Source organism: Rhinatrema bivittatum, chromosome 4, assembly GCF_901001135.1.
Source record: "Rhinatrema bivittatum chromosome 4, aRhiBiv1.1, whole genome shotgun sequence".
Lineage (NCBI taxonomy): Eukaryota > Metazoa > Chordata > Amphibia > Gymnophiona > Rhinatrematidae > Rhinatrema > Rhinatrema bivittatum.
This window is the reverse complement of record NC_042618.1, coordinates 473,545,772-473,573,223: the sequence shown is the minus strand read 5'-3', so window position 1 is coordinate 473,573,223 and position 27,452 is coordinate 473,545,772. Positions and strand designations below refer to the sequence as shown.

Sequence of the window (27,452 nt, the reverse complement as noted above, 5' to 3'; positions counted from 1 at the left end):
GGCAGAGTTTGGTGCAGGTGCACTTACACGCACATATGTGCACATGTTATAAAGTAGCCTGAACGCACGCACACGTGCACCTCATTTTAAGTGAGCACACACCTAGGTGTGTAAATCCCGTTCCTACCGCGTAAGTCAGGGTATTTTAAAATGGGGGCGCGTCCACACCATGACCCGTTTCACCACTTTGCCCAGCAGTTTGCCCAGCGTTGAGCTGCTGAGCGGCTAGTTACATTAGCCAGATACACCTATCTGGCGTGCACTACACTTTCTTATTATTCTAATTATGATTGCAATAATCTCCCATGCAAATATGATCATAACGTGCTCTGCAATGATAATACCTCAGAAACCCTATCAATTGCTGCTCAATGGATATGACACCTTCCAAAGGCAGAGAAGGAAGAAAGAATAATATTTCGTTCCTATTATCATTATTACCTAATTACAACCTGGAAAACTAAGGCATTGGGTACTAAAGTGACTTGTCCGGGTTTATACAGTAAGGGATCCACTTTCAAATGGGAAAGCCCATATTTGTGTCTATGATAAAATTATTATTTTTAAAATAGGGTCCAGCACATGTGCTTGTGCTATCCCATCCTGAGTCTCATAGAAGAGAACAGGCAAGCAATTCGAACTAATTAATTTTGCAGGCAGTAAAATACATCTTTAGCCTTTATTTTGTCTAACCTTGATATCCTATTTTCTGGAAATAAGGTTGACACAGTTGATCAAACTGTGTATATTTTTAAGCAGCGTCATACGGGACTTTCTGCTGAGGGCACACTTTTGTAATTTGAAAACAGCCCTCCAAAAGTGTGCAATGCAGATCACGCCCACACCAATGGAAAGAGGGCTTGCAAAAGACTGATCCATGTAATTTGAATCTTCTGGCAGCTTTAGGCTATTGCTTTTACCGCTGGGCGATAGCGGAGCTCGAAGTTGAAGCGTGCAAAGAATAGAGCCTAGCGGGCTTGTCTCGGGTTAAGTAACTGGGCCTCTTTTAGGTGCTTCAGATTTTTATGGTCGGTATATATCGTGAACCTGTGTTGTACCCCTTCAAGCCAGGGACGCCATTCCTGGAGAGCAAGTTTCACTGCCAGGAGTTCACGGTCCCCTATGGCATAATTTCATTCTGTGGGAGTGAACTTATGTGAATAGAAGGAACATGGAACCAGGGTTCCCTTGGTGGAGTACTGACTTAAGACCACTCCTGCTCCAATAACAGATGCATCGACTTCAACTATGAAGGGGCGATTTGGATCCAGGTGACTTAAACACGGGCCAGTGCAGAAGGCCTCTTTCAAGGCATGGAATGCTGCTTGGGCCTTGGGGCTCCACACTCGAGGCCTTTCCTCGTCATAGCAGTGAGTGGAGCGGCCAGCATGGAGTAATTGGCGATGAAGTTTCGATAGTAATTTGTAAACCCAAGGAATCTTTGTAGGGCTCGGAGACCCACTAGTTGAGGCCAATCTCGAATACCCTGGAGTTTGTCGGGGTCCATTGTGAACTCATGGTTAGAGATGATGTAGCCCAGGAATGGGAGACTGGGTTGCTCAAAAAGGCACTTCTCCAATTTAGCATAGAGATGGTGGTCTCTGAGATGCTGGAGGTCTGTTTGAATGTGGGAACGGTGAGACTTCAGATCTTTGGAGAAGATTAGTATATCGTACAGATACACTATGACGAATGAGTACAAAAGATCCCGGAAAATCTCATTCATTAGCCGCTGTAAGACTGCAGGGGCATTGCATAGCCCGAAGGGCATTACTACGTATTCGTAGTGTCCATCTCTTGTGTTGAAGGCGGTCTTCCAGATGTCTTCAGGTTGAATCCATACTAGGTTATATGCTCCATGTAGATCTAGTTTAGTAAAGATTTGCATGCCCTACAGGTGGTCGAAAAGTTCACTGATAAATGGCAGTGGGTACCGGTTCTTACGGGTTACTGCATTCAAACCTCTGTAGTCTATGCATGGTCTCAGACTGCCACCCTTTTTCTTTACAAAGAAGAACCCGGCACCTGCCAGGGAGGTAGAGGGTCTTATGAACCCTTTGGCTAAACCTTTTTTCATGTATGCCGACATCGCTTATGTCTCTGGGAGTGAAAGAGGGTAGGTTCTGCCCTTGGCTGGTGTGGCATCAGATAACAGTTCTATGGGGCAACTGAATTTCCGGAGTGGAGGCAGGACATCGGCGTTCTGTTTGGAGAACACGTCTTTAAATTCCATGTACGGAGCAGGTAACCCGAGAAGGGTTGTAGAACTTAAGACTGATATAGATGGAGATACTTGCAGTAAACACTGGGCTTGGCATCGAGGGCCCCACTGGGTGAGTTTCAGGGATTGCCAGTTGAAGTAGGGATTACCAGTTGATCGTTTCAGGATCAGGAGGGAAATCAGGAGGGAAATCTCCTCGACACGGTTCTCCGAGCAGAAAAGGCAGCGCCTGTGGGTCTGGTCGGATGAAGGCCGCGGGCAGAGTCCAAGCAGATCGGTCTGGTGGTCACGGAATTCAAGAAGAGAGTGTCCAAGTGAAGCACAAGCGTCAAAGCCAGGGTATCCGTCCAGAAGTGGTCAGCCAAAGCAAGGATAAGTTCCAAGACAGTCTGAGCGTAGTCAAGGCAAGCGAGGGTCAGTTCCAGGTGGCGGTCAACTTGGTCAGGCAGGCAGAGGTCGGTTCCAGGCAGTGGTCAATCATGGTCAGAAAGCAGGCAAAGGTTGGGTCCAGGCAGCGGTCAGTTGTAGTCAGGCAAGCAGAGTTTAGTATCGAGAATCAGTCTGAAGGGTACTACCAGGGAATGAGGAGCAGGAACAAGACAGACGCTGGAAAACCACGGGAACACAGGAACACGGAGATGCTGGAACACAGGAACGCTGGAACACGGGAACACTGGAACAAGCAGGACACTGGAACAAGCAGGACCAGGCACAGGAACAAGGAACAGGCAAACGAGGTGTCGACCCAATTGCCAAGGCGAGGCTCTAGGGGAAGAGCCTAGCCTTTTATACCAAGGTTACTTGACGTCATCTCCTGGTGCTGCAGATCGGGATCCCATGCGTCTAGGGGCGGGGCCAACGCCATGGAGGATGCCGAGCCCCGGCATGAGGAGCGCTGAGAGCCGGAAGGCCCCGACGGGCCTGGGGATGCCTGGGAGCACGATGGGAGCTGGGCGCAGCAGCTAGAGACGGGGAGCCGGAGCTGGTAGACGAGAGCGCAAGGTGAGTAGGCCCAGTCATGGCACCAACACAGCCTGGATGCGCAACAGAAATTTTGGAGAGACATTGATGGATCGAAGATTGTTCTTCTAATTTGTGTGACTCAACAGGGATGACAAAAAAGTAGAAACAAACACCCATCTCCCCCAATCATTTGCAAAGGGGAGTCATAATAATATTGTATAGGAACGTGAACTGGATCCATTCCTGGGAAACTTATAACATAAGATATGCCATGCTGGGTTAGACCAAGGTCGATGGAGCCCAGCATCCTGTCCAGCATCCTGTTTCCAAAAATCATTGGTCCCGGTCAAAGTAGCCAGCTGGCAGATGCCATAAAGATCTATTTCTTGTTATTCACCCCCGGGAATAGTGATGCATTTCTTTACTCTACTTGGTAATAATGCAATATGGACATTTCTTTACTCTACTTAGTAATAATGCAATATGGACATTTTGTCCAAATCTCTTAAACCCCGTTGTGCTCGTCACCTTGACCACATCCTCTGGCAACAGATTCCACAGCTTGAGAGTGCGCTGAGTGACTAAGTACTTTAGCATTATGTTTTAAATCTGTTGGTTCTTAGTTTCATGGAGGGTCCCCTTGTTTTAATATTATTTGTGTTGCGTCTAAGGTGGACCCTTGGGGCGAGGTGGGGTTGACGCAACCCACAGTCGGCAGGTGGAGTGGGCTGATAAGCAGAGGCCGCTGGAGCTTCACCTATACCAGCCCTCGTTCCCAGCGAGTTGAGCCTTTGGTTGCTGGGGCCAGCAGGACTTAGGTGGGCCTCGAGGTTGGTTAGCAAGAGTGGTTGGTTCAGCCCAGAGACAGACAATAGGTGGCATAGTCCTACTCTGGACTTGGTAAGGATCTGGAATTCGGGCACCAATGGAACTGAGGTTGGCTGAGGGCGCTTGAGCAAAGGTAGGCCAGAGCCTAATAAGTCCACATCCAGGGAGTAGGCTAGGAGAGGCGTCAATGACAGGCTTGGATCAGGGCCGGCAGCAAAGCGGAGGTCGTGGCAAGCAATGCTGAGATCTGATCTCGGGGAAGTCAATAGCAAGAATCAATCAAAGCAATGATCAAGGTCTGTAGATAGGCTGTAGTGTAGTCAGACATAGCAAAGGTCTGGGTCTGGAGATAGGCAGAAGCGTAGTCCGGCGTAGCAGAGGTCTGGGTCTGGAGATAGGCAGTAGTGTAGTCAGGCGTAGCAGAGGTCTGGGTCTGGAGATAGGCAGTAGCATAGTCAGGCGTAGCAGAGATCTGGGTCTCGAGATAGGCAGTAACGTAGTCAGGCGTAGCAGAGGTCTGGGTCTCAAGATAGGCAGTAACGTAGTCAGGCGTAGCAGAGGTCTGGGTCTGGAGATAGGCAGTAGCATAGTCAGACATAGCAAAGGCTGGGTCTGGAGATAGGTAGTAGCGTAGTCAGGTGTAGTAGAGGTCTGGGTCTGGAGATAGGCAGTAGCGTGGTCAGGCATAGCAGAGGTCTGGGTCTGGAGATAGGCAGTAGCGTGGTCAGGCGTAGCAGAGGTCTGGGTCTGGAGATAGGCAGTAGCGTGGTCAGGCGTAGCAGAGGTCTGGGTGTGGAGATAGGCTGAAACGTGGTCAGGTGTAGCGGAGGTCTGGGTCTGGAGATAAGCAGTAGCGTGGTCAGGCGTACCAGAGGTCTGGGTGTGGAGATAGGCAGTAGCGTGGTCAGGCGTACCAGAGGTTTGGGTCTGGAGATAGGCTGAAGCGTGGTCAGGCGTAGCGGAGGTCTGGGTCTGGAGATAGGCTGAAGCATGGTCAGGCAAAGCAAAGTCGATATCTGTGCAGTCAATCCAAAACATAGACAGGACAGGAACGAGGAGAACAGGAACCGGGAACAACGAGGGTCAGGAACAAAGCGTAGAGACGATTCTCTATCAGCAACGAGTACTCGAGTAGTGAGGAGACCTGTTGCAAAGGCAACGCTATGGAGTGAGGCCTGAGTTTAAATACACTGAAGAGTTTGACATTATCATCCGGGGCCGTGGCCAGGTTCCCACCGCGGGCTCTTCAAAAGGATCAATGAAGCAAGTGCGCCTAGTGGTGTCTCTCCGCGGGCCATGCGGAGAGGCCCAACGAGCCATGGCATCTTGAGCTGAGTTGCTGGGAACTGTGGCTGAGCCGGGGGCACCAGGGGTGGCCCGAGGTCGGAACCGGTGGCCAACCGCCGCTAGCAAGGAGGAGCCAGAGGCTAGAGTCTGTACAGAAAGGTGAGAGGACCGCGCCGCGGGTCTGCCATGGACGGCACCCATAACAATTTGAAAGGGTAAATAATTGTCCTTCATTTATCCACTCCACTCATGAATTTATAAACTTCTATCATGTCCTCTCTCAGTCCCAAAGCAAAGCACATCAAGCAGCACTGACCGAATTATCAAGAAGGCTCCCATACATTACTGTTTCTAGCAGTAATGTATGGGTTTGACAGTTGCTTCATTTTGATTGATTGTTACCCTGATCATAAGGTATCTTGCCCGGAGCAGCAGATGCTACCACCATAAGAAGCATGCAGGGCAGACTGGCTGGGCCATCAGGTCCTTTTCTGCTGTCATTACTATGTTACATCTCTTTTCCAAGCTGAACACTCCTAACTTGAGTAGCCTCTCATTCAAAGAGGTGGTGATCCACCCGTTTATCATTTCTTTTTGCCTTTCTCTGCAGATGGGAGGACACAGAGATCTGCACAGTTTATAAAATGCCACATATCACCGCCTTGAAAATACACACATATGTTGCAGTGCATGTACATTTTTTTAAATAGAGGGATCCACATACTTTTTACACCTACTTTATAACGTACACTCATATCTTTTCCTCATTAAACAACAGTAATGTGTGTGTAATAACTCTCAGTTTATGCACAGAGGCAGGTATTTTAAGAAGTTGGTGATGTGTGTGGATATCTCACTTATAAAAATGCTTGCACACATATTCCCAAGCACCGAGAACTACGCTGCTTGATCCAGGTCTTCATTGGTTCCCCACACCCTCCACCCATTTAATCCAGATTTCCCACCCAAAAACTGCAAAGAGCAAGTCAATTTTAATTTCTGTGCCTTGACTGGCCGGTGTAAAAGCATGCACACATGTTTCATGATGTAGGCATGTACTTCCAAACCCCAGCCTGGAACGTCCTTGAAATGCCCTCTTTGTATATATGTATCCTTTTCCATTCAGCAGTAACAGTCTGCACATATTCCCACATATTGAAAATGTGCTTACTGGGCACAAAGGCTATTTATGCACGTATATAACAATTTTACAGGCACACCCCCATGCATAATGGGGTAGATTTTAAAACAATGTGCGTTCGCGTACTTTTGTTGGCGCACCAGTCGCAAACAAAAGTACGCTGGATTTTAGCAGATACGCGCGTAGCCGCGCGTATCTGCTAAAATCCAGGATCGGCGCGCGCAAGGCTGCCGATTTTGGGCAGCCGGCGCGCGCCGAGCCGCGCAGCCTGCCTCCATTCCCTCCGAGGCCGCTCCGAAATCGGAGCGGCCTCGGGGGGAACTCTCTTTCGCCCTCCCCTCACCTTCCCCTCCCTTCCTCTACCTAACCCACCCCCCCAGCCCTATCTAAACCCCCCCACCTTTGTCGACGGATTTACGCCTCCCTCTGGGAGGCGTAAATCCACGCGCGCCAGCGGGCTGCTGGCGCGCCGAGACGCAACCCGGGGGCGGTTCTGGAGGGTGCGGCCACGCCCCCGGACCGCCCCCAAAACGCTGTGTCGATCGGCCCCGCCCCCGACACAAAACCCCGGGACTTACGCGAGTCCCGGGGCTCTGCGCGCGCCGGCAGTCCTATGGAAAATAGGCGCGCCGGCACGCAAGGCCCTGCTCGCGTAAATCCGGGCGGATTTACGCGAGCAGGGCTTTTAAAATCCGCCCCTTATTGTATAACTTCAAAAAATGAATGAGGCTTCTTTTATAACAAAATGAAAATGAACCAAAATGAAAATGAAGCGAACCGAAACATTTTTGGCTGTAAACCCCTAAAAATTACTTGGCCAAAACTTCCTTCTTAACTTTAGGATCACTTGAAGGCTATGTCTGATTAAATAAAAACAGACACCAAACTCTTTTTTTTCCCCCAAAACAATCTCTACTGTACCAAGACTGGCATCGCTCCGGGTCATCTCTGTTGAGTATGATTTTCTTTCCATGGGGAATCCGGCGACCCTCTACGATACACACAGCACATTCTTGGGGATCAATGCAAGTCTGGGAGGCCTCATCCAGTATTTTCCCTGTACCGTGATGACAACAACCATAGAAGTGTTACAAACCACAAAAGTGATGTCAAACTGGGTGAGCATCATGGAACTGATAGCTTGAGAACCTGAAAGGTGACAGGAATTTGGTTTTGGTGCAGGCGCTCCAAAGTGAATGAAATTTCAAAGGTGGGGTATTTTCTGCTCTAAAACAGATGCAGTTAATATTTGCCATTGTAACAGTCGCCACAGCAATAAGTCTCAAATATTACTGTTGGGCTGGCAGAAAGGAAATATCTGACATTTATTGCTGCTCTTGACTTGAACCAGCCTCTACATAACTTTGCTTCTGTATTACAAAACTCAGCCATTGGATACGAAACACCTTGACCAGAAAACTTACATATTCATTTAAATGGTTTAAAAATAATAGCCAAAATGAATGAAATACAAGTTATAACTGGACAAGTAACAGCAAATAAGACTGGGTTAACGCAATTTTTTTTAAAGAAGATTTTCAGTTTCCCATTCAGCCAGCACAGAAAGTGTCTCTTTAAAATAAAAAGCTGATGTAGCAGCCTAGGTGGTCTCAAAAGTTCAAGAGCTTTGGATTAATCTTTCCACATCACTCTAATAAAAGGCATAAAAAAACAAAGAGAAACCGAAAACAAGAAAAAAAAAACAAAAGAGAAACAAAAAAAAAAAAACAATTAAAATCTAAGGGCCAGATTTTAAGAGGTACGCCCGATTTATAACATGTGCGCGCAGCCGTACGCATCTTATAAAATCCAGGGTCCGCACCGAGCCCTAGGGGAGCCCCGATGGCTTTCCTCGGAGGGAACTTTCCTTCCGCCCCACCTTCCCCTCTCTTTCCCTACCTAACCCGCCCCCCAGCCCTACCTAAAACCCCCATCACCTTTGTTTTACAAGTTGCGCCTGCCTCTGGGTAGGCATAGGTTGCACATGCTGGCCAAGTGATAGCGCACAATCCCCCGGCCTAGTGGCCCTATGAAGACCTCTTGCCATGCCCCTGCCCCACCCACATCCCGCCCCTTTTTTCAAGCCCAAAACATACGCGCATCCCAGGGCTTGTACACGTTGCTAGGACTATGCAAAATAGGCTTGGCACACGTAACCCCCCCCCCCTGCGCGCATAAATCCAGCTGGATTTACACATGTAGGGCTTTTGAAATCTGCCCCTAGGGGAAACCAAAAACAAAGAAAACCAAAGAGAAAACAAAAACCAAAAACCAAAGAGAATCCAAACAAAAAACAACAACAAAGAGAAGCCAAAAACAAGAATTAAAAATCATAGAGAAATAAAAATGAAAGAGAAACCAAAACAAAAAGAAACCAAAAACAACAAAAACCAGGGAAACCAGGGAAACCAAACAACAAACACCAAAAAAAGAACCAAAACCAAACAAAAAGTAAAGAGAAACCAAAATAAAAACATAAAACAAAGAGAAACAAAAAAACAAAAACCAAAAGCTAAAGAGAAAACAAGAAACAAAAACCAAAGAGGAAACAAAAAGAACCCCAAACAAAAACAAAAAGCAAAGAGAAAACTAAAACAAAAAAATAAAAACCAAAGAGAAACCAAAAATAAAAATCAAAACCAAATAGAAACCAAAAATAAAAATCAAAACCAAAGAGAAATTAAAAACAAAAAAGAAAAAAAGAGAAACAAAACCCCAAAAGAAACCAAAAAACAAAACCCAAGGGAAACCAAAATCAAGAAACAAAAGAGGAAATAAAACCCTAAAAGAAACAAAAAGCAAAGAGATGCAAAGGCAACCCACATAGCAGTTTACATGTGACAACAGAGTAAGTGAACCTAACAATGGAGAAATTACTTATCTGATAATTTTATTTTCCTTAGTGTTGACAGATGGACTCAGGACCAATGGGTTAGGTTCCCCTGCCAGCAGATGGAGACGGAGCAAATCTGACATCAAAGTACATATACCCCTGCGGTGACCTCAGCCCGCTAGTATTCTCTTCAAAAGGCATTGTGGACATAGTAGTAAAAAAATGTGTTTAAAAATAAGATTAAAAATGGTCAACTGTAACTGTACTCAACCAACCATAAACACTGAACTCCAGTAAGAACATAGGTACCCCAATCTAAGGATTTGAAACCCTCCACGGGAAGGCTCGTGGCACGATCGGGCAGCCGAGGGCGAGAAGCGGAGTCCATCTGTCTACACTAAGGAAAACGAAATTATCAGGTAAGTAATTTCTCCATTTCCTAGCGTGTAGCCAGATGGACTCAGGACCAGTGGGATGCACAGAAGCCACTCCCAATCGGGGCGGGAGGCTGCCCGCGGTCCCGTTAATACTGCCCGTGCAAAGGCTGCATCCTCTCAGGCCTGTATGTCTAGGTGATAAAACCCGGAGAAGGTGTTCAATGAGGACCACGTCGCCTCTCGGCAGAAATCGACAGAAGACATAAGCTTTGCTAAAACTGATAGAGTGCCCGCTCGCAGCTGTGGAAGACTGTAATGGTTGGTTAAATCCTTTCCTCTGCTCCAATAAAGGTCACAACCTGCAGGAAATCCAGGCCCTGTGAGCTACTGGTGCAGGCGGGTTTTTCAGAATATGGATGAGCTATATTTTGTATTCCCTGCCTTCACTGCATTCAAATGTATCTCATGCATATTCATGGTGTGCACCCTGAAAATCCCAGGTAGCTTGTGGATTTGAAGATCTCGGGACTATGCTACTCATAAATACTTTGCAATAATTTAGCTGTGACATTAAGGGTCTGATTTTCAAAAGCATCAACCCGCGTAAAACTGGGTTTTTAATGTGGAAATCCACTTTACTCATGTAAGTGGGCTTTTGAAGATTGCTACAATGTATGCCATTGAATTGTCCATAGGATAATTCACTTGTTTAAATGGCTTTTGAAAATTGCTACGATAGTATGTTACATTTACGCACGTAACCCCTTTGAAAATTACCTCCAAAGTGTTTCAAAATAGTCACTGATGCTGAAACATTCCTATAATTTTTCTTCTTTTTAAACAATTTCACCAATAATAATTTTGGGGCGGATTTTCAGAGCCCTGCTCACGTAAATCCGCCCAAAACCGGGCGGATTTACGCGAGCAGGGCCCTGCGCGCCGGTGAGCCTATTTTACATAGGCTCACCGGCGCGCGCAGAACCCCGGGACTCGCGTAAGTCCCGGGGTTTTCGGAGTGGGCGTGTCGGGAGGCGTGTCGGGGGGCGGGGCCGGAGAGCGCGGCGTTGCGGGGGCGTGTCGGCAGCGTTTTGGGGGCGGGTACGGGGGCGTGGCTACGGCCCGGGGGCGTGGCCGCACCCTCCGTACCCGCCCCCAGGTCGTGGCCCGGCGCGCAGGAGGCCCGCTGGCGCGCGGGGATTTACGCCTCCCTCCGGGAGGCGTAAATCCCCCGACAAAGGTAGGATGGGGGTTTAGACAGGGCCGGGCGGGTGGGTTAGGTAGGGGAAGGGAGGGGAAGGTGAGGGGAGGGCAAAGGAAAGTTCCCTTCTAGGCCACTCCGATTTCGGAGCGGCCTAGGAGGGAACGGGGGTAGGCAGCGCGGCTCGGCGCGCGCAGGCTATACGAAATCGATAGCCTTGCGCGCGCCGATCCAGGATTTTAGCCGATACGCGCGACTACGCGCGTATCGGCTAAAATCCAGCGTACTTTTGTTTGCGCCTGGAGCGCAAACAAAAGTAGGCTGTTCGCGCTCGTCTGAAAATCTACCCCTTTATGAATATTTAAAAATTATACTTTAACTACATTGTTTCACACTTGCATATCATCTCAATGAGATTTCTAAAAAATGTTTAAAGGTGTAGAGTGATGCTTCATAAAACTTCAGGGCACCCTCCCGGGGTACCTTACTTGGTTTTTTGTTTAATCATAAGCACCGCCGTCCACTTTATAATCCTTTTATTGTTTTCTCAAAAACATTTTTTTTGTTATTTTGTATATATTCAAAAAGACGTCTTTAGATGAAAGTGTGAAAAAAATCAAAACAGGATCACAGTTCGCCCAACAAACATTCAATAACGGAGCGTAGTCCCAAACGTCACTTAGCTTAGATTTAAATCCTCAGGCTTCAGTGTAACCATTGGCGACGTCTGCCCCAACAAGGCCCGGTTTCGAACTGCTTCTTCGTCAGGGGAAGCCACTTAAGCCGCTGCACATCCCAGCTCAACCTCGTTCGTTACTTAAATCCGTGAAAGAGCTCGCAGGATTATAAGGTGGATGGCGGTGCTTATGATTAAGCAAAAAACCAGGTAAGGTACCCCGGGAGGGTGCCCTGAAATTTTTTGAAGCATCACTCTACACCTTTAAACATTTTTTTAGAAATCTCATTGAGATGATATGCACGTGTGAAACAATGTAGTTAAAGTATAATTTTTAAATATTCATGAAATTATTATTGGTGAAATTGTTTAAAAAGAAGAAAAATTATAGGGCAAGTATAGCAAAAAAAATCTTTTTAGTGTGGGTTGTTTGATGTGATTGGTATTGGGATTAACCCCCCACTGTTTGTGGATTGGCAGCAATTTTGGGATCATTTTCAAAGCAAACATAAGCACGCACGTGCATTTTGCAAATCGCTGTTACGACCCCCACACGGTCGATCTTCCAAAGCTTCGGATGCCCTCTCACAGTGTAAGCGTGTCATGGTGCTGCTATGATTTATCGTTTCTGAAGCGCGCTGTGCAAGATACTCACAAGAGAGAGTCCCTGCTCCACCGAGCTTACAATCTAATCATGACAAACAGGAGTCTACGGGAAGTGTATTTATTGTACAGGAGTGCTTACGATTCAAAAGCAGCTTCAGAAAGGTGAGTCTGTAAACTGGATCTGAATGTGGCCATCGAATCAGGGAGCCTGTTCCAGGCACACGGCGCAGTAAGAGGAAAAGTGCGGCACTGGCGTTGGAGAAGAGCACAGATGACAGCGACCAGCCAGACGAACGAGGTTCATGAGGACCGGTGTAGGAGAGAGAAGAGAAGATGGGTAATGAGCAGCTGCAGCGTGTGGATGGGTTTGTAGGCGAGTGAGGGAGGCAGAAGCGGACTCCTGAGAGGAGAGGTCCCGTGCTCACGGTCACGATGGAAGAAGAGAAGTCGTGCAGCTTTGAATAGGTTGCAGTGGAAAAAAAAACGGTTCAGCGAGAGGGCCCCCCCGAACAGCAAATTGCAGAAGTCTGTGGGAAGTGATAAGAGAGCGGAGGAGCATTTTGGTAGCATGCCGAGAAAGGAAGGGCACATAGCCCAGGAGCATCCACTCCCACTCCTTGCTGGATGCTCAGGGAAGCAGGGGCTTGCTCTTTCTCTCTGCTTGCTGAATATTACGCCATCACGGCCTTTGCCCTTTCTGTGGCAGGATGCTGCAGGGGGTCACCATTACGTCCTGCAGCGCACAGCGCCTGCTTGCTCTAGGTGCTCCCCATCCAGCTGCTGGCCAGGCCTGACCCTGCTTGGGCACCGGGACCTGCCAGGCCAGCGCTGCTGGGACTCGAGCACCCTCACTTCCCTTAATGCCGTCACATCAGCAGTTGCATTTTCTACATCGACTTTCCCAATTTCATTTCATTCTGGAGGAGAAAGAAGTCTTTGAAAGTCCCTGGGCTGGTTCTCGAACTGTCTGCACCTGGACACGGACCGTGCAATACTTTTTACCCGCATGCTTGGCCCTGCATTCTCTGCACGTAGAGATTAGCTGAAAAGGCACATGCAAGGATTTAAAACCGACGACTCCGGGCACATTTTCCCTCCCCCCCCCCGGGTAGGCCTCTCCTCGATGTGACTAAACGTCCGCATGCTGCAGAGCATTGCGTGCACTCGGAGCTGCACTCATACGCATACATCACTCGTTACCCCTGCACATTGCTTGGAAAATTGTCTTGCGCATGACTTTAATTATCTCAGGGTATTGATATCCTGAATCAGCGCCAGAACTCTGCGCTATCTGCAGCCTCGGTGGTGCTGTGGAGGTCGGGTTCACAGTCCTGGGGGTTGGGCAGGGGAGGGAAAGGGTGTCCTGGTGCCTATAGGCAAGATCCAGGGTGCATGTGAAGGAGCTCTTGAAGGGGCCTGCCAGGACCTTCACTGCAGGAAACAGGGAGGAGAGTGCAGGGGGGTCACAATAGGGACCCCCCACCCCCTCCACCCTCCGCCATCTGCCCTAGTGATCGAAAGATCACGGCAACACAGCCTGTCTTGAGTCAGGTTCTGTTTGAACTGAAAGCCAAAATGAGCAGGAGGAAGGTGCCAGGTGAAATCTAAGTCTCGTTCATGTTATCGTTTGTACTGCTTGTTATTGATTTGTGAGAGGGTGGGTGCTGGGAAAAGTCAGTCCTGGCTACCCATATTAGAGAAGGGCACCCTGACGGAGTATCGGGGTGCCTGGGCATAATGTGGGTGCCAGGCACATGCCGCGCCGGCACCCGGGGGGCGGTGGGGGGGGGAGGGGAAAGGGGAAAGGGGAAAGCGGGCTGCTGTGCGCACATGCCCGTGCCAGCGTGCCCGCTTATTGGCTGCTGTCCCCGAGGACGAATCCGGTCCTCAGGGAGGCAGGCCGGGAGCCCTAATTGGCTCCCTGAGATCAAATGGGCCCCTCACTTGTGGAACTTTGTTTGCCATAATTATTATGCGATTGAAAAATAGGATCAGTAATGTCTAAAGCAAACCCTGAGCTCTTGTGCTGTGGCGGGCCTGTGGGAAGGGATGAAGCCTGTGGCTGATAAGAAAATTATTATTTACCTGCTAATTTTCGTTCCTGTAGTACCATGGATCAGTCCAGACAGTGGGTTATGTCCCCAATCCAGCAGATGGAGTCAGCACAAGCTTTGAGGGGGCGTCACCCTATATACCACTACCCCCTCTGCAGGAGTTCAGTATCGAGTATATCAAAGCCCGAGTAGAAAACCCGAACCCCTTAATGGATCAAGTTGAAAAAGAACCGGCAACAACAACCGGGTACCTATAAGAACTAGAACCGTAAAGATCCTACCAACGGGTAGGAAAGGCGAAAAACACAGCAAGACAACCTGTGGGGAACTGCGAGAGCAGTAAGAGCGGAAGCCGTAAGAAAACACAGCCACAGAAAAGAACCGAGCAGGCAGAGCACCCAGACGCGGTGGGCGTCTGGACTGATCCATGGTACTACAGGAACGAAAATTAGCAGGTAAATAATAATTTTCTTTTCCCTGTACGTACCTGGATCAGTCCAGACAGTGGGATGTACCCAAGCTTCCCTACATCGGGTGGGGTCCTGCGAGGCCTGCTCGTAGAACCTGTTCGCCAAGATGTCCAGAGACAGTAGAGGCGAGATGGAGGCGATAGTGCCTTGAGAACGTATGCAACGATTTCCAGGTGGCTGCTCCACCGATTGCTGGAGAAGAGAGCGAGCGGACCTCCGCCCAAGAGGCCGCCAGAGCACGTGTAGAATGCGCGACAATGCCGGGTGGGGGAGTCCGCCCCACCCCAATGTAGGAAGCTGCAATGCCAGCCTTCAGCCATCTGGCAATCGTCGTCTTCGAGGCCTGGGCCCCGTTCTTGGGACCCGACCCAAGGACGAAGAGATGGTCCGACGGCCGGAACACACTCGTAGCCTCCAGATAGATACGCACTCGTAGCCTCCAGATAGATACACAGAGTGCGCTTGACTTCCAAGAGTCGTAGAGATTTCGGCTCAAAACACGAGAAGGACGGCAGTTCCACCGTCTGATTCACATGGAATGCAGACACCAGCTTCGGGAGAAAAGATGGAACGGTGCGGATGGAAACTCCAGAGTCGGAGAAAACGCAGAGAAGGCTCTCTACACGACAGAGCCTGCAGTTCCGATATGCGACGAGCGGAACAGATTGCCACCAGGAACACTGCCTTAAGGGTGAGATCCTTAAGCGTTGTACTACGCAGTGGCTCGACTCTAGGAGGGACAAGGATCCCGCAATGGAGACCGCAGATGTTTAATACCCTTGAGGAATCGAACAATACCCGGGTGCTGCAGTAGAGAATCCCCATCACACAATAGCGAACCAGGGCGGCCACCTGGACCCGCAGGGAATTATAGGCGAGCCCCTTGTCCACTCCCGCTTGCAGAAGTTGGAGGATCTGAGGAACAGAAGCCTCAGTTGGTCCCGTGTCCTGACCGGCAAACCACAACTCGAACACCTTCCAGCCCCTAACATAGGCTATCGACGTCGTCGTCTTTCGTGAACTCAACAGCGTGGACAGTACCGCCTTCTGGTAGCCCCGGCGCCGGAGGCGGCGCCTCTCAAAAGCCAGGCCGCAAGACAGAAGAGTTCCGTGACAGATGCCCGAGTCGGATGGGTCTGTCGATCACCAGCTGTAGAAGGACCGCGAAGATCACAGTCCCCTGATGATACTCTATTCTGCGGGGTGTTCTGAAGGAGATGGGACGGCCATGGGAGCACTAGAGCATCAACTCCCTCCGCACCTCGCTCCCTCCGGCGACTGAAGAGACGGGGAGCCTTGGCGTTGTGCGCGGGCGCCATCAGATCCAGGTGAGGGGTCCCCCACCGATGGACAAGCAGTTGCATCGCCCCGTCGGATAGTGACCATTCCCCGGGATCCAGTAGTCGACGACTGAGGAAATCTGCCCGGACGTTGTCCAACCCTGCGATGTGCGAGGCCGCCCGGCGGACCAGAAAACCGCTCCGCCCACTGCATCAACATCGCTGCCTCGAGCGCGACCCGCGGGCTGCGAGTGCCGTCTTGTCGGTTGATCTAGGCCACGGTGGTCGCGTTGTCCGATAATATTGTCTGGTCTCCAGACGATTGATGGACCATTTCGACTCTTCCTCGGACCACGTCCCCTGCGTGGAGCTGCGGTCGCAGGCTGCCCCCCAGCCGACGAGACTGGCGTTGTTGGACACGCCGCGAGCCAGATGCGCCGGATCCAACCACCAGCGCAGACTGTTCCTGGCCACTTGCGGCAGAGGGAGGGTCACCCGGTAGTCCTGCGAGGGCGGTTTCCAACGGGAAAGGAGAGCTCGCTGTAGCGGCGGGAGGCGCGCAAACGCCCAAGGGACCATGTCGATGGTGGAGACCATCACCCCCAGGAGCTGCAGGTAGTCCCAGGAGGTGGGATCTGGTAACGCAGAGAACCGCCGTATGTGATCCCGCAAGGAGTGCGCCTTGTCCTGCCGCAGAAAAACCTTGCCCAGACGGGCGTCAAGCGCTACGAGGGCACGAGGAAGCTGTTGGAAAAATTCACCCCCCATTCGAGGGACTGCCGGAACTGTACTTCACCACCCATTCCAGGGACCGCCGGAACTGTACTACCCTGGTCACCGCCTTCTGGCCGTGGCAGAAAGACTTCGCTCGAACGAGCCAATCGTCCAGATATGGATGGCCTAGAGTGCCCTCCTTCCGAAGGGCAGCCGCCACCACTACCATGATCTTGGGAAAAGTGCGCGGGGCCGTCGCCAACCCGAATGGGAGGGCTATAAATTGGAAATGCTGGTCCAGAATCTTGAACCTGAGAAGGCAATGATGTTCCCGGTGGATGGGAATGTGCAGGTATGCCTCCGTCAGATCCCAGGGGGCGAGGAACTCCCCCCCGATGCACCGCCGCAATCACCGACCGCAGCGTTTCCATGCGGAACCGGACCACCCGGAGGGACTTGTTGACTTCCTTGATATCCAGGAGGGGCCTGTAGGAACCGTCCTTCTTTGGCACCACGAAGTAAATCGAATAATGGCCCAAGTCCACCTCGCGGGCGCAATAGTGCCTATCTCCCGGAGCCTGTCCAGTGTTAACTGCACAGCCCTTCGCTCGGGACCCGATCCGCAGGTGGAGAAGATGAACCGGCCCTGCGGAACGCGGACAAAACTCCAAAGCGTAGCTGTGTTCTATGGTGTCCAGGACCCACTGGTCCGAGGTGATGTGCACCCACTCCTTGTAGAATAACGCCCGCCGACCCCCAAGCCTGGGGACGACGGAGTGGGCGAGCCTGGCATCCTTGCGAGGATTTGGGAGAGGGGAGTCCCGTCCCGGGGGTGGAGCGTGCGGGCCGGCGCCCGCGAAAGGAACGCGACCAGGGCTGAGACCTGGGAGCGGAGGGCCTGGAGCCCGTCGGTCTGTAGTTCCGGTAGAAGACCGGTCTCTGTCCTCCGGCAGACGATGAACCGCATTTTACCCCAGGGGCTTGATGATTTGATCCAAATCCTCTCCGAAGAGGAACTTACCCCTGAAAGGCAGGGAGCCTAGACTCGACTTGGAGGACGTATCCGCCGCCCAGTTGCGAAGCCACAGCAAACGTCTGGCCGACACCACCGAAACCATGGAACGCGCCAGCACCCGAAACAGATCGTACGAGGCATCCGCCCCGTACGCCACCGTGGCTTCCATCCTATCCGACTGGGCGGCCTCCTCGGGAGGGAGGGCCTGGGACGTGAGAAGTTGCTGCACCCAGAGGAGGCTAGCCCGCTCGAAGACCTTTTTGAGGAAAACCTCCAACTTGCGATCCTGTGTATCCCGCAGGGCCGCGCCTCCCGTCACTGGGATCGTCGTCCTCTTCGTGACCGTCGACACCGCGGAGTCCACTTTTGGTACCCTAAAGAGGTCCAGAAAATCTTCCGGCAAGGGATACAACTTTTCCATGGCCCTTTCGACCTTCAGGGAAGCCGCTAGGACCGGATCCCCCGTCTTCGACGAGGTGACGACCGCAGGCGCTACAGGCGCGGGCGGATCCGGCGGCGGGTTGAGATCCAGCTCCTGAAGAATCAGCAGGATAAGGTCGTCCAGCTCTTCCCTCTGGCAGAGGCGAAGCGTGCGCGGATCATTCCCCTCCGGCGTGGAATCCGCCTGGTCCCAGTCCGTATCATCAGGGTCAGGAGCCCCCGGGTCTGGTGCCGCTCCCACCGGCCCCGGGAGGGGTCGGGCCCGGACCGGGGGGGGGGTGTTTGGGGGCCCCCACGCCCGTCAGGACGGGGGGGGGGGGGCCTGAGAAGCAGTCGCCGTCCGAGGGACCTTAGCCGGGGGAGGCCCTGCCGGTGCGTCCAACCCCTGCAAATGTGCCTTGTGCAGAAGCAAAATAAATTCCGGGGAAAAAACCCCGGCCTGCCCGAGGAGGCCCCGGCCGAAGGAGAGGCCGTGGCACCCTGTCCCTGCGGACCCGGTTCCGGTACCAGGGTTGGGAGAGAAGCCGCTACCGCTTCCCTATCCTCCAGCGCTCCCTGAGACCCCTCAGGGCGCTGTGGATGCAAAATGGCCGCCGTTCCCGCCACGAATGGGGGAGGGGCCTGCCCACGCTGCCCGGGCAAACTGGAAAGGAAGGTAAAAATTGTCGAGGGACTGCGAGGTGCCCTCCCCCCCGGGGGGGCACCGAGCGCAAATGTCGTCCCGAGAAATGCGGGGCCCCGGCTCCCCGCAGGCTGAGCAGCGCGACGGCCGCGGCATGGAGATCGCGTGTGAAGAACAGCCTCAATCAAATCCTTCAGCCTCGGGGGGGGCCGCGAGAGAGCGCAAAACGGCGCCGCGGGGGGGCCCGATCGGCCTGCACTGCCCGCCGGAGGAAGCTCCAAGTGCCGCGGGGGGGCCCCCTGGCCACACAACCCCGGCGCCGCGGGGGGGGCCCGATCGGCCTGCACTGCCCGCCGGAGGAAGCTCCAAGTGCCGCGGGGGGGCCTCCTGGCCACACAACCCCGGCGCCGCGGGGGGGCCCGATCGGCCTGCACTGCCCGCCGGAGGAAGCTCCAAGTGCCGCGGGGGGGCCTCCTGGCCGCACAACCCGCCGAAAAACGGCCTGCCTGCCTGCCACAGCAGCCCCTGAGGAGCTGCAAAATGGCCGCCGGCAAGGAAATCAGCGCGGGGAGGTCGGCACCACCGACACCTGCGCGGCACCGGAGGACTGGAGAGCTGCAAAAGAAAGAAACAACACAAAATGCAAACTTACCCTGTCCAAAACGCAGCACAGGCAAGAGAGAGGACACAGAGGGTAAGGGAAACCCAGCTCCCCAAAAGTGTAAACTTTTTCAGTTTTTTTTTTTTTTTTTTTTTTTTTAAACACAACAACTTGATCCAAGCAAAAAACAAATAGGCAGAGGCCAAAGTCGAAAATCAGTAAGAAAAGCACAGGGAAAATCCTATCTCAATGGGAGAAACCCAGGATACCCTACTCGCATCTGCTGGAGTCAGAAGATACTGAACTCCTGCAGAGGGGGTAGTGGTATATAGGGTGACGCCCCCTCAAAGCTTGTGCTGACTCCATCTGCTGGATTGGGGACATAACCCACTGTCTGGACTGATCCAGGTACGTACAGGGAACAGCAGGTTCCTGGGCAGTGGACATCCGTGGGTTCCTTTCTGCCCATCACCCTAGTGCTCCTTAGTTATAAGCAGGAAGTAGCCCGCAGTGCAGCCCCCTGCCGAAAAAAAAGAGATCAGCCACACAAAAACTGGAACCCAGGGTGCAAACAAAACACGAAAGCGAGAGAGGGTGAGAGAGAGAGGGTGAGAGGGTGAGAGAGAGAGAGAGGGTGAGAGAGAGCGAGAGGGTGAGAGAGGGTGGGAGAGAGAGGGTGAGAGCGCTTACCAGGCGGGCAGTAAGCATGACATCCTTCCACGCAGCTGAGGGGACACTCCAGCGGCTCGGGGTGCTGGCAGGTGACGGGACACGCCGGACCGCAGCTGTTGTACCTCCACTCACACAGGTAATCCGGCCGCCTCTGGTTCTTCTCCTCACAGCTCATTGCTATTTGGAAAGAAAAAGCAGCAGAGTCACTTCCGGACCTGGCCTGGCTCTGTCTAGCTGAGTCCAGGGGGCCCCCAGGTGACACCCAGGCACCCTGTTAAAATAAATAAAACCTTGCGCTTCATTGGGGATGGCTGCCTAACGGGCTTCGGTATAATCCCCGGGAGGATACGCAGTCAGTAAGCCAGCGTGCAGACAGGTTATCCGGCTAACGCGTCCCAGATATTCAGTGGCATAAACATCCCACCCAGCATATACTCCCCTAAAGTTATCTGATTACATGGAGCCGCATAACTTTCAAGCTAACCGGACGGACTTTGAATACATCTGGCCAGGTGTGTGGCTGAACGGCTGTGCTGAGAGCTTGCACCTGCCGTGGGCCTGTGGAGAGCTGCGCTGGAAGTGCCCCGGATCGCACCCTCCTGTGATCCCGGGCCCGGGAACGCAGCCCAGATTAAGGTACCAGGGGGGGACAAGGAGCTCGTATTTATTTCTATTATTCTCTGAAGAGGAAGGAGGAACGGGGGAAGGGCTGGCATTATTATTATCAGGGGTGGGCCTTTTCATTTCGGAGGGGGGGCTCTGGCAGCAGGGATTTAAATGATTAATGGTGCTGGGGAGGGAGGGAGCAGGCCAGGAGGCCTGCAGCTTAGGGGGGGTTTTTTTGTTTTTGATGAAAGGAAGGTCACATAACAGATATCTTTTGAAGGCGGGATAACTTCAGACCTGCCCTGAAGCAGCGTGTAAGGTTATCTGCCTAACTTAACCGGCTGCAGTTTAAAATTAGCTAAGTTAGCCGGGGAACCCAGCGCCCCACCGCAACGCCTCGTTTTTATCCTGCTAGATCTCACCCCCACGCCCACTTATCTGGCTAGAATATGTGGCTCACTATTCAAAACCCTGCCATTTAGAGGGATAACGTGAACACTGACCTGCGGGTTACTGGCTAAAGGCGCCTTTTTGTGTTTCTGAACCAGAGAAGGCCCAGGGCAGCAGCAGGCTGCAGAGAAGAGACAAGGGAGGTCTCGCAGTCACCGCCCGGGCCTGGGAGCCCCGGGCGGTGACTGCAACCGTGGCCTCTCGTCCCGCTTTTCAGCACTGCTGGCTCTTTTCAGTGCATTTTCCTCCTCGAGTTTCCAATCCACCCAACTGCAACCGGGGCCATGAAAAGATGAAAATGTGTTTCCTCTGCTATGACTAAGAGCGAGCGGGCGCCCCGGGGGGGGGGGGGGGGGGGGGGGGGAGCTGGCTGACATCTCGTCTTAGGAGCACGGGCTTCCCCTCTCTGTCTCTCTCTCTCAGGCGGGCGGCTGAGGCCAGGGCTGGCGGGCGGCACTCACGGCAGAGGCTGGAGGATCTCCAGTGCACGCTCAGGCCCCTCTGGGCACAGACGTGTGCGAATGCTGCTACGGAGTCACAAAAACAAGCGCAGTCCCCGATGGATTCACAGGCGCAGGTGTCGTAGGTGCAGATCTCCCAGTAAGGCTCCGGATTCACCTAAAGCAAGCAAGGGGGGGGGGGGGGGAGAGAGGGAATCAGGGCCCGAAGCAATCAGCACCGCCCCCCCCCCCCTCCCCCCTCCAAACCTGACAGCTACGGTAGTGAATTCCTTTCAGGATGGATTCAAACATCAGAAACATAAACCTGCTGTTATAATAATTAACGGCGTTTTAATTTGTAAGGGAGAAGCCCAGTAGCTCGGTGGCAGTGCTGGGTCCCTGGTCAGATTACTGGACCGGGCCTGCCACACCCTGGGGGTGGCTGGGAGGCAGCGTTCCCAGCTCCTGCGGGGGAGGGAGGGGGCAGAAGAGCGGTCACCAACGAGAGCAACGCCGCTGGCCAGGAGTCCTGGTGCTCAGATCCCAGCCTCAGGACCCAGGCTACTGCAATCAACAGAGAGTGGGTCTATTAGAAGAAGGGAAAAATCCCTGGGGCAGTGGTGACAGATCCCAGCCCTGGCTCTGACTGAGCTGGAAGAAAGAGAAGAAAGAAGCCATAGAAGTATGCAGGTCCTCTCACTGGGTGGGAACGGTTCTGCCTTTTAGGAGTGAACATTTCCACGCTGTTTTAGTGCCAGCCAGGGTCATGAGAGTCATTCTTTCTCCAACAGAAAAGTGGACTGAGCAGCCCATCGCCTCCATATGCCTGAACCCTGCTGGCCCCACTAGACATGAGAACGGATCTCAGGTCTCCGGCGCCGCAGGCACAGAGTTACAACTGATCCACAGGACCCGCCCCACTATTGCAGGATTAACGAGCCACCAGTGCCCCAATGTCGTGGAAACTCTTCGGAGGGACAGCCATGTTAGTCTGGTGTGGCCCTAACATTGGAACCTTTCCCCGGGCTCTGCTGCTTGCTGGCTCTCCCCCGACGATAACAAGAGGGCCAAATATAGAGATCCCACACCCACCTGGCTGCTCTTTCCATCTGTGACGTGTGTAGTGCCCGGAGGGCAGGGAACGTTAATCAGTGCATGGCTTATGCCCACCTACCAGCTTCGCACACTCTTTGAAGAGGTCGCCAATCAGAAGGTTGCAAGCATTCTCCACCATCATCTGTTTCATCACGTTACTGCTGCAGGCGGAGACGGAGGACCCAGCTGAAAACTGCAGGCAAGACAAAACAGATCCAACAGAGATTTCAGATGCCATAAACCACCCTTTCCAGCACTGCAAAGGTTTCTGTGACCGTTTCTGGCCAATGAAATGAGGCTATGCCACGCCCCAACGTAGATCCATCAACCAGGACTGGATGCTTACCACAATCTCTCCTTCAGTGGGACTGTGTTGTAAAAGACATTCAGAGGTAACTGAGGGGGCAATGCAGAGGGAAATTACCCTGGGACACCGTACCCAGCTAAACTTTGGAGGGATATTCAGCGGGAGCCGTAACTAGTTACGTCTTGCTGAATACACCCAGTTAGGTTAAACTTCAGATCTGCCCAACACCATGACCAGACCTAACCAGCCAAGTTCTAGCTCCGCTCCCAGAGCGCCTCCGTGCCATCCCTTTCTTATCTGGCTAAATCTTAGCTCAGTAACGACTTACCCGAATAAAATTCACCCGATCAGCGGGGCGGGAAACTCAAAACCCTTTCAGTACTGACCTCTGTTAACCTTGGCAGGCAAACGTGCCTGACCTGTTTCATTACGAAATCCCCCCCCCCCCCCCCCCCCCCCGCGTACCCTGTGCCCGCCATGACGCAGGCAGGCGCAAGATCCCGCCAACCCAAACTTTAGGAGGGAATCTCTGCAGGGAATTCAACTCTGCACAAAGTACCCACGGACCTGCAAGCTGCCGGTGAGGTTTAAAAATGGATCCCCTATCGATCAAAATCAATTTAATGCTGAAGGTCAGCACAGATAAAACATTCTTCAGCACGCATGGGCCAGGTCTAGGAGGGCAGACGTTTATACTCACACACACAGAGTTTTGCCACTACAAGCTCCTGGAGCCACTTTCAAACCCCAGGGGACTGGGGACATTGTACCCAGGGGACTGCAGGCTTATTTTGAAAGGGAAAGCCCGCAAGGGGTTTCCCTTTGAAAATGAAGGGGCGGGCCATTCCACGGGCACACGAATCCCCACAGACATTGCATCCGCTCTTCAGCAGGGACAAAGTCCATGGCTGAAACCGTCCACGGGGGCTTCCAAATCAAAACCTGCTTTCCCCACACCTCCATATCCACCCCTCTTTGCCACAGATAATATTTACCCCCCACTGCCAAAAGGCACAGGCACTTATACCCCAGGGAGAAGAGCAATTTCGGAAGCCCTTTCTCCTCAGGTACACAGCTGCAGAAAAAGCTTTGAAGATTGCCCTCTGCACATCTGTTAGAGAGAAGAAAACATTAGAAATGTTTCAGACTGATGCAGCAGGACTTTTGCTCTCCCTAGCGACACAGTCTTCGAAATGTTTTGCCTCTTGATGTCCCTGTAGAAGTCACTGCTTGGCCGGGGGAGGGGGAGGGGGGCGTGATGACGTCACCAGCGAGTATGGCTGCCTAGAATGTGAGCTCCCGGCGACAACCTGTGATATCTGCCTAAACCGTGCGCATCCGTTCTACGGTTTCGTCATGACGGCGAAACGAAAAAATATCGATTTGCAGCAGTTTTCATACTCTAAATCGGAGGGAGAACCTGGAAACCAGTCAGCTGAACAGGCCTCAGGCGGCACTAGCGAGGCCGAGCCCGACCACGCGGCGCTGATGGACATCGCTGATCTCCCCCCTCGATCGGAGCTCCGGGAATGGTTTGTAGAGCTTCGATCAGATGTAAAACGGCACAAGCAGGACCTACTTCAATTAATTACCGAAATTAAAGAAGACATGGCTGCGATGGGCACCAGGGGTCGATGAACTCGACATGAGACTGGATCGGCAAGATGATCTATTACAGAAAGCAGGGGAGGAGCAAAATGTGAGCCGCGCTGAACAACTGGCCCTTGCAGAGGAAACAGAGGACTTGGAAAACCGGTCCCACAGGAACAACCTGAGAATACGCGGGATACCAGAACAGCCGGAGTATCTTGACTGCCATGCGGTGGCATCTAAAATTTTCAGGTTTTTAATGGCCTCTGCACCACCAGATGGGTCTGTGGACCCGGTAGAACCACCTGATTTCCATATTGAGAGAGAACATCGCACGCAGGCCCTCGGAACACGGAGAAACCTCGGGATATTCTGGTTTGTCTGCAAAGTTACAGTGAAAAAGATCAGCTCCATATGGTGGCCCGAAAGCAGCGTGAATGGCTGTGGGAGGGACATAAAATATATGTATATATATTGATCTGGCAGCGTCTACTCTCCGCAAACGATCCGATCTCCGAGCTGTGACCAGTGCACTGCAGGAGCGCAACATCAGGTATGGATGGACTTTTCCATTTGGACTTTTGTTTACTATAGAAGGTACCACTTATAGAGTTAAAAACTTAGCGGAGGCGAAAGAAGCGTTCATTAAAGCAAACTTGCCGCTCACATTACCCATGGGACGCCCAGAGGAAATACCATACAGAATGGAGTCCACTCCACGCTGGCAAAGGGTGGGCGACACCAGAAGACTGGAGCGCCAAAAGCTGACACTCCCGCTCACTGCTAAAAAGAAAGTTGGAGGGCCTTGACCCTGCACACCAGGTGATCACAGCTAACCACTCAGCGCGGATGGGAACGGCGGGCTGGTTATACAAGACTCACACAGGTTTACAATATATTTACTGGGCGATTCAAGTACCATCTATACGCCTTATAAGATGATTATGGCTGGCATAGTTTTCTGGAGACGCCCGGGACTTTAGATGTGAAATGCCGGGCAGCAGCATATTTGTTGGAGAGTCCGGGTAGTGGATACAGTACAATTCTGGCGGATGGGGAGGGAGGGGGGGTTATACTCATGAGCTCACTGGGTTTGTTCTATGTATGGTTTATTATGATCACTTTGAGACGTTTGCTTATGGGGGAGACAAGATGCAATGGCCTCTTCATGGGAGTTGAGAATATGGGACGGCTCTGAAATAATGGTCCCTTAATGTAAAGGGCCTCAACTCTCACAGGAAGAGGCAACTCTTGCAGAGCGACCTAAAGCAGCAGCAGGTATCCATAGCTTTAATTCAGGAAACGCACCTGTGCAAGCGCCATGAAAGGGTGCTCCAACTGCAGGGATATCCGAACATTTATTTAGCAGCTAGCACACGTGGCACTAAGTATGTGGGAGTGGGCATCCTTATAGCAAAGAATGTCACATATGAGTATATTTCACATGTGGCCGATACATTAGGGAGGTATCTTCTCTTGAAAATACGGATAGCTCAGAAGGTATTTACCATTATAAACATATATGCACCAAACTCTGACCAGGGACTCTTCTTTCGTTCCCTGGATGTGGTCTTGACCCATTATGTAGAGGGGCAATTGTTCTGGGGCAGCGGTCATAATCTGGTCCATAACCCAAGGTTTGATGCCTCCAACTGTAGACATACTGGGAGCTGGAAGGCCACGTCTGAACTGACTACAATTATGCATGCTTGCGGAGTGATAGATGACTGGAGACAACAAAATCCGACGTCCAAGGCCTATACCTTTTATTTGAACCCCATAACATCTACTCTAGAATAGATTTTATTTTTGTTGATAAGGGGTTACAAAATCAAGTTTCTGACGTAGGCATAGGCGACATCATGTGGACTGACCATGCCCCGGTGTGGGCATCCCTATTGATAGCGCCTATGGTCTCGGGCTTGAGATTTTGGAGCTTACGTGATGACTTGCTAGGGGACCCCACTACATGCAAGGTGGTAGCCGATACTCTTCAGGACTACTTTACCCTTAATTCAGGGTCAGTGACAGCAGCCGGCTCCTTATGGGAATGCTCTAAACTAGTTATGCAAGGCCGCTTTATAGCAATGGCTATGGCTGGTAGGAAATAGAGGGAAAGGCATAGAACTGAATTGTTAAATACATTGGCTTCTCTAGCGCAACAACATGTTCACACTCCCAATACTAATCTCTTGCAGAAATTTTATTTTATTTATTTATTTATTTAAGGTTTTTATATACCGGCAATCATGAGCACATATCTTGCTGGTTTACATGAAACGGGAGTGCATTAAATACATCAACTAGAACTGTGGTGATCGAAGGAGCAGTTACAAATAACAAGGGTAGCAGAACTTGGATAAGAAGGAAGAGATAGGAAAGAATAAACGGTTGAACGGTATACAAATAAATTAAATGCTATGTAAAAATGGCATGATTAATGGCTGAATATTTGAAGTCCTTGGTTTGTATCTATGACGTGATATTAGATTGTGTCTGGGAAAGCTTGCTTGAATAACCAAGTCTTAAGTCCTTTCCTGAAAGTTAAGAGGCAAGGTTCCAGTCTGAGATCTGTGGGAATGGAATTCCACAGAGAAGGGCCAGCAGTGGAGGTGGCACGATCTCTTAGAGTGATGTGTTTGGTCATTTTCGCAGGGGGAACTTTGAGGGTGCCTCGGTAGACATTTCTGGTAGGTCTTGTCGAGTTGTATACTTGGAGGGGGATTTGTAGATCGAGGGAGATGCGTTGATGAATAGTTTTGAAGATGACACAAATGGCTTTGTACATGATACGGAAGTGGACGGGTAGCCAATGTAACTCTTTCAGAATGGGGGATATGTGGTCTCTCTTTCTTGCGCCTGTTAGTAATCGAGCTGCTGAATTTTGAACCATCTGTAGTGGTTTGGAGTAGGAAGAGGGCAGACCTAGCAATAGGGAATTGCAGTAGTCTAATTTTGCAAAAAT

At 51.6% G+C, this 27,452-nt stretch overlaps 1 protein-coding gene across 3 annotated transcripts in view; it reads right to left on the bottom strand.

Moving 5' to 3' along the window:
• Window positions 1-27,452, bottom strand: part of VWF (von Willebrand factor) — a 259,921-nt gene that overhangs the window by 109,255 nt on the left and 123,214 nt on the right. For all 3 annotated transcript variants that reach the window (XM_029597268.1, XM_029597267.1, XM_029597266.1), the window contains exons 24-27: window positions 22,670-22,783; window positions 21,517-21,673; window positions 20,018-20,176; window positions 7,362-7,497 (exon numbers count right to left, since the gene is read on the bottom strand). In XM_029597268.1, coding sequence (XP_029453128.1) covers window positions 7,362-7,497; window positions 20,018-20,176; window positions 21,517-21,673; window positions 22,670-22,783 — 566 coding nt within the window. The remainder of the gene's footprint in view (window positions 1-7,361; window positions 7,498-20,017; window positions 20,177-21,516; window positions 21,674-22,669; window positions 22,784-27,452) is intronic.